Genomic DNA, 13,124 nt, shown 5'->3' on the forward strand with positions numbered 1-13,124 from the left:
CTTTCTGCTTCTCCGTGCTGTATTCTTTTCCTCGTCTCTCTTCTATCTGGCCCCTCCCATTCTTTTTGTTTCTGTTTTGGTACCGGGATTGAACTCAGGACCTTGTGCTTGCCAGGCAGGTGCTTGTGCGACTGAGCTAAATCCCAGGTCCCTCCCCATTCTTTCGTCCTTACTTTCAACACAGCGGGCCCCACATACTCTTGCAGTCCTCTGCTCCTTGTCTTTTTCTTCTCTTTTTCTGGATATCCATCTCTATATTTCTTTTTTTTTTTTTTTTTGTATTGGGGATTGAACTCATGACCTCACGCTTGCCAGGTTTGTCTCTGTATTTCTATCTAATGCACTCTCCCCCAGCTTCTGTTTGGCAAATATAAAAACACAGGAGCAAACAGAGATGTCACAATGGGCAGTAACAGGAAGAAGATTCTAAACTTCACAGGAGCATAAACCATAGTGTCTTTTTGGGTACCTGCCATCCTCTAGTGCTGGCGACTGAACCTCACGCATGCTCGTCGAGACTCTACTACTGAGCTATCTCCAGTCCTAGGCACTGATTTTGATTTACTTTTTGTTTTTATTGGTACCTGGGATTGAACTCACAATTGCGTGCTTGCAAGGCAGGCGTTTATGCTACTGAGCTAAATTCCAAGCTTAGGCACTGATTTTGAAATCAATATAGCATATATAAAGTTCCATGCTTACATATCTCTACATATGAAATATTAGGGCACTAAGGTGATTTTGTTCACAAATATTTAAAATGTTCTTGAAAGGCATGCATGACAAAAACAAACTAGAGAGAAAATTCTACTTCTTTAAATAGTCTATAAAGTTAAAAAACCTGAGAAGAGTAAATCAAGCTCTCAAACAAAATTAGCCTCCCCCACTCTTTTTTTGAGACAGAGTGTCACTTTACAGCTCAGGCTGGCCTTGAACCCGAAGCGCTCCTCCTGCTTCAGCCTCCTGAGTTCTGCAATTACAGGTGTGTGCCACCACACCCAGGATTCTGGCCATTTGGCACCGTTACCTGTAGACTAGACTCGGGACTTGTTACATTGCCACTTTCATAGATGGGCAAAGCTCGACACGGAAGAAGTTTAAGCTCCTCCAGAGGAGGAGCACAGGGTGAGGACTAAGCACTGGCTCTGAAGATCTGTCAGCACAGCTTTTACTTCAATTCAAACACCGTCCCAGATCTCCAAATCTTTACAAGTTGGCTGCTTTCTGCTTTACATGATCTGTGGTGCTGCCGTGTTCACGCCTGTGTGACATGACCTGGCCCGTCATCCCACCATCACAAACCTCCCTTTGCCTCCTGAGACTGAAGTGCTGCTCCCTGAGCCTCAGACTCTGGACACAGCTTCCTAGCTGACTGTCTCCTCTGGAACCAGCTGCCCAGAGAATCTTCGCTGCCTCCGCCTTGCGACAGTGTGGAAACAAGCGTCCTCCAAGGGTTACTCTGTTGGATTCAGTCTGGACCCCTTAGTTTAATATGCAATTTGGAAATTCACTTTTGTTTACTGCGGCAATTTCACCATTAGTGAACTTGGTGCCCCAAACTATCCTGTCTCTATGTCTTCTACTTTCGAACCCACCCTACCCTGGCCTCCGACAACCACACACCTTCCTCCTTCACTTGGCCTGAGAACTCTGTGTCGAGGCCCAATTCAGGCCATCTCCTGTGTAAATACCTTCTAGGGTGGCCCAGCAATCGCCAGTGTGCCTTCTTGGGCCATGTGCACCTAGCTCAGTGTTTACATTTCTACAGGCCCTATGCAGTTATGGCAGAAACAGCAAGGACTTCGGTGTCAGTAAGACCAGAGCCTGAAGCTCGGCTCTTCTCTCTAGCTTTATGAATGGCACACACAATCAACTTCCCTCAGGTTCATTTTCTTTATCTGTGAAGAAAGGGGGTGCTACCTCCTTCATTGGTTACGTCAGGCTGAAAGGAGATAAAGCACACAAGGCCTCGCGCAGTGCCTGGAGAGTCCTACAGCTCACAGTGAAGGTTCCTTTCTTTTCCTCTCCCCACAGTTACGTGCACTTCTAGCTCCACTTGTACATTATGACTGTGTTAAAAATACTTTTAAGAGACTATAGACTACACTCAAGTTATAAAAGTGCAATTACCTCTTCCCCTAATTTCTCGATTTAGGTAAGAGAGGAACGTGGCCACCCTGCTATTTGCATTGCTGAGGAACAAGCTTCTAAAGAGGCACGGCACACAGCAGAGTCTTCAGTAAGAATTTACTGGGGTTTTTGAGGTGTTTTGACTAAAATGACTTTTAGCCTGTTGATTTACAAAATAACAATTGGTGGTCATTTCTGTGCTTCTATTATCTTCTCTGAGTACTGAGTTCAATCTCCTGAAAGCTTATCGCTTTGCATCCTCTCAACAGTCCTGGAAGCAGACGTTAGTTCTGTGGTCACACAGCAGCTCAGTTCTGTAATAAGCTCACGACAATATAGGTAGGAACAGGCCACACTAGATCTGAACCCCAAGGTCAAACGCTTGACCACAATGCTACCCAAAGAACCTCCATGGGTCTAAGGTGTATCTGACGGCTCCCGGCTCAGAGTTTTCTTACTGACCTGGGTTCCATCTGCTTCTGTTTTGAGAAGGTCAGTAGATGACAGCTGGTTGCAGTAGAGGCCTGTGTGTCTCAGTGCTGGGTCATTTATCTATCAAAAGTGAACATGAAACCAAATTATCAGTTAGCTATTTAAGCTGAAGAACAAATTTTTCAATGAAAGAACAGTGTCACTGACAGAAAAGTAACAGGAGGGTAGGAAAAACAAAAAGGTAGGCAATATACTACATTGTGGTAAATCCCTGGCTCCTCTTGTGAGGGTGAAGGGTGTTTGGGACGCAGGTGACACTGTCTCTTAATCTGGATGATGGCTATTCAGTTGTGTTCACTTTGTAAAAGCCCACTGAGCTGTATACTTATATATGACATTTTAATAAAAAGTTAATTCTCCCCACAAGTTAATTAACAAAAGACCTCTACTTCAGTCAAAATTCAGTAATAGGGATCACATTAGTCTGAATTCACTTAGAAATGGACAAAATATAAAACAAAGGCACTCAAGAAACTGGACAAAGGCAGTAAGGACACCGATTCCAAAAGGTTGGGGAACAATTGAGGAATCCCAGTGCAGTGAACCCCCAGTCCATATAGGTTGGCGGTCTTCATGAGCTAAGAAGCTGCGGCTGAACCTGCAGCTCAGAGTACCAGAGTGGACAGAAGCTCTGAGAGGAAGCGCTGGAGATGTGCAGATCTGATCTGATCTGATCAGCTCTCAGTACAGGAGTCACTTGAACAGATGAATGGAATAATTTTCAAAGACCGCACAGGTCTAGGACTGAGTCTCAATCCCAACAGTCGAATGGAAAATGTCCCAATCCATACAGTGTCAGGTAAGATAGAAGAATAATTCTGCCTTAGTGATGAGGCAAAGTTTGCCCTAAAATAAATACTGCTTCTATCTCACCAAATAAAAAAGTAAGACTTGAAAGAATTGTTTCCAAATAACCTAAAAGTTGCTCAGAAAAATAGTCACGAATACTTCTAGGAATATAAACAAGGTGATTGCCACAGGTTTGGCATCTAGTAAAAATTACCAGGCATGTAAGAAAGGAGAAAAGTATGACTCGTAATGTAAAAGAAAATCAATTAAATTCAATGCCAGAATGATTCAAATGGTAGAAGTGATAAGTAAGGATATGTACACCCATGAATCAAGGAGCTTAGTGAACTCCAAGAACAAAGAGAATCACACCAGGTATGTTATAATCAAATTGATTAAAGCAAATTATAAAGAAAAAAATTTAAAATCAGCCAGTGGAAGAAAAAAAATCAACCATACAGAGGAACAAGGAAAAAAATGAAGAGCATCTCATTGGAATGCTACGACAGGAGATCTTTAAGATACTGAAGGCTAAAATTGTTAACCTAGAATGCAGGGGAGAAAGTAAACAAAAACTAAGAGTCATCATCAGCAGACTGACACTATAAAAACATCAATGGAGCCAGCACAGTGATGCTCACCTGCAATCCCTGCAAGTCTGGGAGCTTCAGGAAAGACACACACACACACACACACACACACACGCACACGCACACGCACACGCACACGCACACACACACACACACACGCACATACACACGTTGGGGGCTGGGGATGCAGCTCAGTGAGAAGACTCTGGGGTTCAGTTCTGAAAAGGAAAGCTTTCATGCACAAGGAAAATGATAGTGGATAAAAATCTGAAACTATGAGAAGAGATGAACAAAAATGGAAGTAATAACTTCATGGGGGACTTCAAACCACCCGGCAAACCCAAACCAACCAACCAAAAACCAGAAACAAACTGCCGGACATGCCTGTGATCCCAGAACTCTAGGAGGCTGAGGCAAGAGTATCACGAGTTCAAGCTCAGCCTGGGTAATGCAGCAAGACCCTGCCTCAAAATAAACCCACAAGGTTTGGAGATGGCTCAGTGTGAAGACATTGGTTCAGTCCCTAGTGCCAAAACCACCACAACAACAATAGAAAAGGATTTGTACTCAAAAACATAATCAGTATTTATATATTTTGAAGACTTGCTATAAACTATGGTTGTATAGCAGTAGTCTGTTTTATGGCTGCTGATTGGTGTAACAATAGTAACTAGAGGGAGTTACTCCAATAATCTTCGTCAACATTACTTTGAATTTCATCACTCCTAAAAAACTGCAGGAGGCTCCAAGACAACTCTATAAACACTTAGGTGGCATGGGATATCCGCGAATAGTTTGTCACATACACTCTACACTAAACATGATATAAGTTACCTGTTAACGCTCATTAGGCTTTTTGATCTGTATTTCTGCCTATACATATGTGCAGTGTCTAAGCTGCCCAGTTGGCTTCAAACTTAGGATCTTTCTGCTTTAGCTTCTTAAACAGCTTGGATAACAGGTGTGTTCTTCCATACCTGGCCTTCGAGTTTCTTTCTCTCTCTCTCTTTTTTTTCTTTTTGAGACAGGATCTTATTATGCAGTTCAGGCTGGCCTTGAGCTCACTTTGTAGTCCAGGCTGGTCTTGAACTTGCAACGGTCTTCCCACCTCAACCTCCTGCAGTGACACCCAGCTTGGTCCTCTTTTAAAGGCAAATTTTCCATGATGCTTTTCCTGACTAGGCCCTTTCCTTTTAATGACTCATTAGGCAACCGAATATATACCTTTCCGTTGATGTAAGGATGTATGGTCCTATGGGAGTTTATCTCTTACACAATTATTTTGTTCTATTACTCAATCCATTCTTCACCCTGTGTCTCCTCAACAAGTTACTATGTATGTTTCACAGAGCTATCTTTATAGACAGCAAATAATGAGTAAATGCTCACTAAACTAAAAGAGAAATGAAGAAAATGTGCTAATATTCAAGCGTTTGTGTGTAACATTTTATAGCAGATCAAAACCACCAAAGTTTCATGAGACTGAGTCTTATTTAGCTGGGTATTATAGTTCAGTGGTGCAGCACCTGCACTTGATTCCTGGTACCAAAAAAAAAATATTACTTGTAATGTCTGCCAAAATTTCCACTGTATATATTTAGGGCCATCAGTTAGCAAAAAACACTGGGAAAGAACATAAAATCCCAGTTATTTCCGGTGACTTTCCTGGGGACAGTGAACAGCGGGCTGTGTGTGTGTGTGTGTGTGTGTGTGTATGTGTGTGTGTGTGTGGCAAGTGTGCAGCTGTGCCACTCACCTGCTCAGGGCACACAGCGTTCATTCCTGGCATCTGCAAAGAGCCCATCTGCATCTGGCCCATCATTGGGTTCATGTTCTGAACATCTGTGCTCCCGCCTGCCATCGACACGGTGATGCTCATATTGTTGTACACTCCTGGGGGCGCTGGTGTGGGCTGGTTCTGGACAGCTTGACTGAACACACTGTTAACTCAAAAACAAGGCCGATTACATTCGCTGGTCATGGATAATGTGACTGGATTCTGTTTTAAATTAACAGAGCTCCAAATAAAATATTTTACATTCTTAAATTACATGTAAGACTATCTCATTACAATGTACCAGGACTGAATATAATTCAGACACATTTTGAGCTAGGTGTGGTGGTGCACACTTGTAATCTCAGCACTCAGGAGGCTGAGGCAGCAGGATCACCTTGAATTTGAGGCCAGCCTGGGCTGCATAGAGAGTTCAATGTCTGGCTGAACTACACAGTAAGACCTTGTTTCAAAAAGACAAAAACGTGGCTCAGTGGCACAAGTGCTTGCCTTCCAAGTACACGATCATGAGTTCGATCCCTGAAAGTGACAAAAAAAAAAAAAAAAAAAAAAAAGAACAAAAACTAAAAAACAGATGATACATTTGAACTCTGCCCAGTGGGTTTAAATCTGACTAAGCTTATTTTAAATTACAGTTATCTCCTTAGGCCAGAACACAGGTAGCTTCATGTCTTTTCCAGGAAGCAAAATAAAAGGGCAAGTATAGGTGTTTTCTTTTTTGTTTGTCTCTTGAGTTTTTGGTGTACTGAGTCAGTCTCACTATGTAGTTCAGGCTAACTTTGAATTCCCTATATAGCCCAGGCTGGCCTCAAACTCACAGCAATCCTCCTGCGTCAGCCTCCTGAGTGCTGGCATTGCAGGTGTGCTACCATGCCTGGCTGGCAATTAATGTCTTTCAGAGGGTTGTCTTTACTGACTTCCTTGTTCATGGCCAAATTGTCAACTGTTGTTTTAATAAAGCTGTCAATTTTGTTTTGTTTTAGATGGTCTTGCTGTTTAGTTCAGGCTGTCTTGAACTCACTATGTAGCCTTAGGCTAGCCTAGAAACTCATGACAATTCTGCATGAGGCTCCTGAGTGGGCCTGGCCTCAAATTTGAAATCAATGTGTATAAGTAGGTAGAATAGTATGGAACCTTTTAAAACTAGTTCAATTTACAACTTTGTATGTGAACACTGAAAATTCTCAGGATACAAATATATACATCTAAAGGAAAATGATATGAATTTAAGCTTGCATATGATACACGAAACACTATTACCTATTCTATGATTATAAACCAACTGTTAATTTGGGAGATCTGATTCCAAAAATGATTTTCCTCATCATGGCTTATATTCCTTGTTAGCTCTCAAACGGCAAACAGGATGTACTGATATTTACAGCTGCCTATACATTGAGGGACTCAGACTGAAATTAACAGGTCAACAGCCTACTCATCTCATCTAAAGAAAAGCAGCACATTTTTTCTTAAGTAATTGTAACATAAATGCTCATAGAAAGTCCTACACCTAGGAATGCTCAAGAATGCACCAGAGGACTATCCACATCTGCATAGTATGCGTGCTTGTGGAGCAGTGGTTTCACAGCCAACAGTAAGAAAACCCAGCAGTGCACTCATCTAATGAGAACACTTGTGTCTTAGATAACGCTCATTTGTCAACTGATATATAAATGATCACCATGAAGAGAAAGGCTGTGTAAATCACTGCACCACTGGAGTGACGTCAGAGTTGTTGATAAAAGCTTTAGGGCTTCATTTCCTTTTGTATTTGGGGGCCGTATATTAGCTAAAGTTGTTTCAAAAGTGCTGCTAGTTTCATTTTCATGCCTCCCACCAGGGGAAGGAGGCCAAGGTCCTCTGCAGCCTGAGTTGCTCCCTGGGAAGGATCTAGGTTAGTGGCCCCTTGAGCTCAATGTTTACAGGGACTTTCCCTCACTCTGTGCTCCTGTCTGCCTTGTAGAAGTGACCAGTTTTCCCAGGTGAAGTGGCAATCTCTAAACATGAGGAAGAGAGATGAAGACTGGCCTAGAGCAGGTCCCATAGATTTTACAGGTACTAACAAGGAGGGAAGAGTCCCGTTGAATAACTCTGAGAAACAGAAGGTAAACAACAGGCTGTCCTGGCCTTTTAAAACGCCAGGAAGTGTTAGGTCTGTCCCTTCCGACGAGTGTTACACAGAACCCCGGCCCAGCTCCAGGGTTTCTTTCTCTTGTGACCAGTGAATGAGAAAGAGCCACGTGACGGCATCTGGGCACCTCACATCAGTCCACTCAGCACTGCTGACTGCTTCATGCTTTATTCTGACCTTCCTTGTCACCAACTAGACTGCGGGTTATCTGCTGGAGAAGCACTTTTCTCATGTTTCTTGGGGTATTTTACACAGTTTAATAATGAGCGGTCACTGTCTGCAGTAGTGTATGTGTCTATGTTGACCAATCTACACATGAACCAAATATGAAAGCATGGATTTTGAATAGTTGACAGCAATTATTTTTCCCCTAAATTATTTGGGAAAGCCAGACTACTGAAATACAACAAAAGGTCCTGTCCACATTTGAATCTGAATCCGAGAAGCAACTTGGGATGGGGAAAAGTGAAGAATGGGAAGGAGGCATCAGCATGGAGAATGGTGGTTTCAGAAATGATGGTCCATGAAATATGAATCATGCAACACTTGTTTTGTTTTGTTTTTTGTTGAGATAGGGTCTTGCTATGTAGAGTCTGGGCTACCCCTGAACTTGCTATGGAGCCCAGAGTGACCTCAGATTCACGGTGATCTTCTGCCTCAGCCTCTTGAGTGCTGGGATTACAAGTGTGTGCCATTATGCCCAGCTTGCATTTTATGTGTATGTCAAACAAGGCGAATTTCAAGGAGAGCCTTGAAGTGTGAGGCACCAAGGAACTGCAGAATGCAGAGGCACTGAGTTTGAAATGGACTTGGCACACGTGAAGAACAGCAGAATAAACAGAAGCTGAAGAGGCTGAACGAGGGGGAGGAACATGTGTGAGGCCAGACATGTACCCAGTAGCAAGAGGACAAGGGCTTTAGGGGCCCTGTTTCGTACTCCGAGTGAGCTGGGGACTGCCGCAGAGTGGTGGGTGCAGAGCTGACTCTGCCTGGTTTGTGGAGCTCTGCTGGGTACATGAGGAGACTCAGCCACGGTGGAGAGGTTTTTAAGCTCCTAAGTGGCGATGTCCATTAGGTAGCTGGGGATTACGTAGGTCTGGGGATTTGGCTGGGCTGCAGATTTAACTCTGAGGGTAATAAGATAGAGACAGACATTTACCATGGTTAAGACTATGATGTGACCATGAGAATGAGCTGATATGGGAAAGAGGTCCTAGAACGAACTCTGCAGGTCAAGGAAATGTCTCCAGCAAATGATACTCTCAGCAAAAAAACTCAGAGGGAGGATGAACTTTCAAGTGAGAAAATTGTCCCAGAAACCAAATGAAGAAAGAGCTTCAAGGAATGATAAATGAAGCTAGGTAAAACACTTTAATCCTACTCTAGGAGGCTGAGGCAGGAGGACTCCAACTTCAAGCCCACCCTGGGCAACTTAGTAATTTAGCAAGACCCTGTCTCAAAATAAAAAACAAAAAAGGTCTGTAACTCAGTGTGAAGGCCGTGGGTTCAACACCCCTTTCCCCCAAAGATAAATGGGGGAGGAATATAGCTCAGCAGCAGTACACTTGTGCAGTACATATGAGGTCCTGATTTGATTCCTATCACCACAAAAAATTAAGAAACAAAACGGAAATGATAAATGTGCTATTGACAAACGCTGCCTTGACAGTGTAGAGGGCATTAATCATCTTGACAAGAACGCCTGACTGGTTCGACAAGGAGTGGGAGCGCTGGAGGGAGATACAGTACAGTCTTTTAAGGAACTGAACTCTAGAGGGAGCAGAGTAATGGGTTACTGAGACCTGGAGGCAAGACTGTGTTTTTAATCTGGCCTTTTCTTTTCTGGGGCTGAGGACTCAGACTCAGGGCCTGTGGATGCTAGGTAAGCACTCCACACCTGAGCTGTACTGAAGCACCTAGGTGGAGGCAGACAGCCAGGGTTCAGCTGGATTTCATGAAGGAGTTTTTGCCAGATATGACAGCAGCAGAGGGAAGGCCGACAGGGAGCTGAGAGTTGCTGTAAGGGAGAAGTCAGAATTACGGACATCCAAAGTGAGTCCAGGAGGTGGGGATAAGAGCACACTCGGGACTGAATTCCTCTTGTATGTTACGTGGACTACTCCCTTCCTGCCTAATTTATATACCATCTTTGCTAAGTGCCACACAGTTCTCTAACAGAAAGACTTCCTCTCTCACCTTTCAGTGAACTTGGAGAGAATATGGCCTTCTGTTTTCAATTTTAGCTGCTTTACTTATTATGTTGTCAGGTTAAATGGTTCCCCTGTCATCAGAACCAAGACACACCCAAATTAAAATCCTTATAAAACTCGAGCGGTATGTGAAAAGTTCAGCAGCCAAGATCTGGGAGAAAAAGACTTCAGTGTGATAATTCTAAGCAAAATGGGTAAGATGAGGCCACATGAAAATCTAAATTTTCAAAATGGGGCAGAGTGACCCAAAAGCTTTAATATCTTTGTTGTTACTTTAAAATCTTTCGAACATACCATGGGCCCATTACTCGCTCTATTAAATTCCCACATTTTAATAACCTTGGTTTATATTTCTGAGGTTTAAAAATGTTCTTATAAAGGTTTTTTATTTTGGTGGTACGGGGGATGGAACCCAGGGCCTTGCCCTTGCTGCCTGCCAAATATTCTACCACTGAGCTCCATCCATACTAAGCTGCCCTCCTGCTGAGGCCCGACGACTGTACGTGAGAGTGCCCAGCTCATAAAGGGAGACCTTTAACCTCTGTCTACATGTGTCCCAGCAAAGCTCTGCTAGTGATGGAGTCCGGTATATTCTTGAGATGCGCTGGGAAATAGTATGAAAAGATTGTGGGCCACTCAACCACTTTTCTGTGCTGTAAACACATAATTTTGCCTTAACGATGTAATAGTTCAAAGATTTAAAATTTACTTTTCTTTGTTGAAAACATAAAGCTCAGGTTTTCCCCTTATGCAAATGGAAGCAGCCAGTAATCAGCGATCCAGACTTCTGCGCTGCGGAGAGTAGGAATGGACAGAGGTAAGAATTGCCCCTTACGAGGCTGTGGCTGACAGAGAGGGAAGCTGGGCCTCCTATATAAGCTTGCATATATAAGGAACAAAGAATATGGGAAGAGGCAGTAACAAGAAAGGCTCCTCGGCCCCCAATCCTGAGAAACAGGCAATAGCGGACACCGCACCAACAGACATAAAGCGCCATCTAGAGAGCCTCATAGATCAGTTCAGGAATGAAGTTATTAATGACCTGAAGCTAGAAGTAAGCACAATAGTTAGAGAAATGCTAAGCACCACCCAAGAAAAAACAGATGGTGGAATGGAAGAATAGAAAAAGAGGGGAGAATTGTTAGATGGAGAAAATAGAGAAAGCATAGAATATGTGAAGCAGGTTCAAAGGGACTACCAGGAAACTAAAAACTCTATCGAAAACTGGCATAACAGCTTGAAAGAAACTAAGGACAGACTATCTGAACTGGAGGGCAGATTTGTAATATGGGAGAATGAAATGAAAAACTTCTTAAAAGTAAGAAAGAAACAAACAGCAATAATAGAAAGACTAGAAGATGATAAAGAGGATCCATGACTTAAGAATTAAGAACATAAAAGAAGAAGTAGGGACACAAACAAATGAATTACAAAAGCTACTCACAGAAATAATCCAGGAGAATTTTCCTAATTTAGCAAAAGGTAAAGATACTCAGATGTATGAGGCATACAGGACCCCAGCCACCTACAACCCAAACAGAGCAACACCCAGGCATATAATAATAAAAATTCCAGAAATTCAATACAAGAACAGAATATTAAAAGCTGTCAGAGACAAGAAACAGACCACTTACAAGGGAACACCCATCAGAATTACAGCAGATTTCTCTGCACAAACCATCAAATCACGAAGAGCGTGGGGGGAAATAATTCAAGCTTTGAAAGATAATAATCTCCAGCCAAGATTGATATATCCTGCACAACTGTCCCTGGAAATTGATGGAAAAACAAGGTGCTTCCAGGATAAAGAGGAACTGGGGGAATTTGCAACCACCAATTCAACTCTACAGAGAGTATTGCAGGATATTTTAAAAAAGAAAAATACAAAGAATCCAGAAATAGTGGCGGGGAGGCCACAATGAATGGAGCAGAGAACAAAATGAAGAAGACAAACTGACAACTAATGATAGAAAAAGAGCTCAATAGAAATGAGGCAGAGAAGATTGGATGATAGGAACGGCTATTTTGGAGAAAATGACGTCTTAATAGGTAATACTGATTTAGTATCATCTTGTTTTGAAGTCTCATTAAGCTTTTGTTCTTCTGTCTCCATTGGTCTAAACAGGTTGTATCTTATTGGATTTTATTATGTACGATAGTATAAGCAAAAACTTTTAAAGACAAGGAGATTATACAGAAACCATTGTTCATTTTCTGTTAGTTGATTCTAAATACCCTGTAATGCTGTCATTCTCTTAAATGGTTTTACATTGTTTTGATATATTTGATGCTACAGTATACGAAGTTGTACTCAAGGATTTCAAGAAAAGAGACAATATGGTAACTACTTTTATGTCAGGATTATCTTGTGGTGAAACACTATCCTGCTTAAATGGTTATGTTTTGATCTGTGCTATTTTGCTGTTATGCCCTCTTTTATCTTAATCTCCACTCCATTATTTACTTTTTTATTTTCATCCTTTTAATTAAGGGAATAATAAATAAAAATAGCAGGATATATTATAGTAACCCACTTTGACTTTCCATTATCTTGATTTAAAGCCCTGTATTACTCTCACCATCTTGTTTTTGACTGATGTCCCCCTATTCTGTTTTGCTGGATAGTACCAGGTTCGAAAGTTTAGGCAACAGCTGTGAAGACAGTGAGATTCATTATGACGCCCATTCTCAATGACTTTTATCTACTTTTGAAGACCTATAATGTCTCCAATGTTTTGGTTTTGTCGGTTTTGTTCTTTACTGTTTTGTTCAATTTTATTATAACTGATGATATAGGCAATTCTATTAGAGATAGCGGGAGGCATTATGGTAACCATTATTGATTACCTTGTATTATGCTTTTACATTATCTATTATGTCCACCCTTTTGATTTGATTGACTCTGTTCTGTTATGTCACATTTGGTTCTACTCCCTTCCAAAAAAGTAATAAGAACTGTGGGAGCAACAAAACCCAAAATGTGTAAT

General features: G+C 42.0%; 1 protein-coding gene across 6 annotated transcripts in view; it reads right to left on the reverse strand.

The window, feature by feature from the left end:
• Positions 1 to 13,124, reverse strand: part of Ncoa1 (nuclear receptor coactivator 1) — a 251,421-nt gene that overhangs the window by 4,138 nt on the left and 234,159 nt on the right. For all 6 annotated transcript variants that reach the window (XM_063231459.1, XM_063231465.1, XM_063231449.1 and 3 more), the window contains 2 exons: positions 5,758 to 5,941; positions 2,593 to 2,682 (listed from right to left, as the gene is read on the reverse strand). In XM_063231459.1, the coding sequence (XP_063087529.1) occupies positions 2,593 to 2,682; positions 5,758 to 5,941 (274 nt within the window). The remainder of the gene's footprint in view (positions 1 to 2,592; positions 2,683 to 5,757; positions 5,942 to 13,124) is intronic.

This window comes from Cavia porcellus, unplaced genomic scaffold (assembly GCF_034190915.1).
Source record: "Cavia porcellus strain 051 isolate PalLab524CR breed Dunkin Hartley unplaced genomic scaffold, mCavPor4.1 scaffold_1, whole genome shotgun sequence".
In the NCBI taxonomy this organism is placed as follows: Eukaryota; Metazoa; Chordata; class Mammalia; order Rodentia; family Caviidae; genus Cavia; species Cavia porcellus.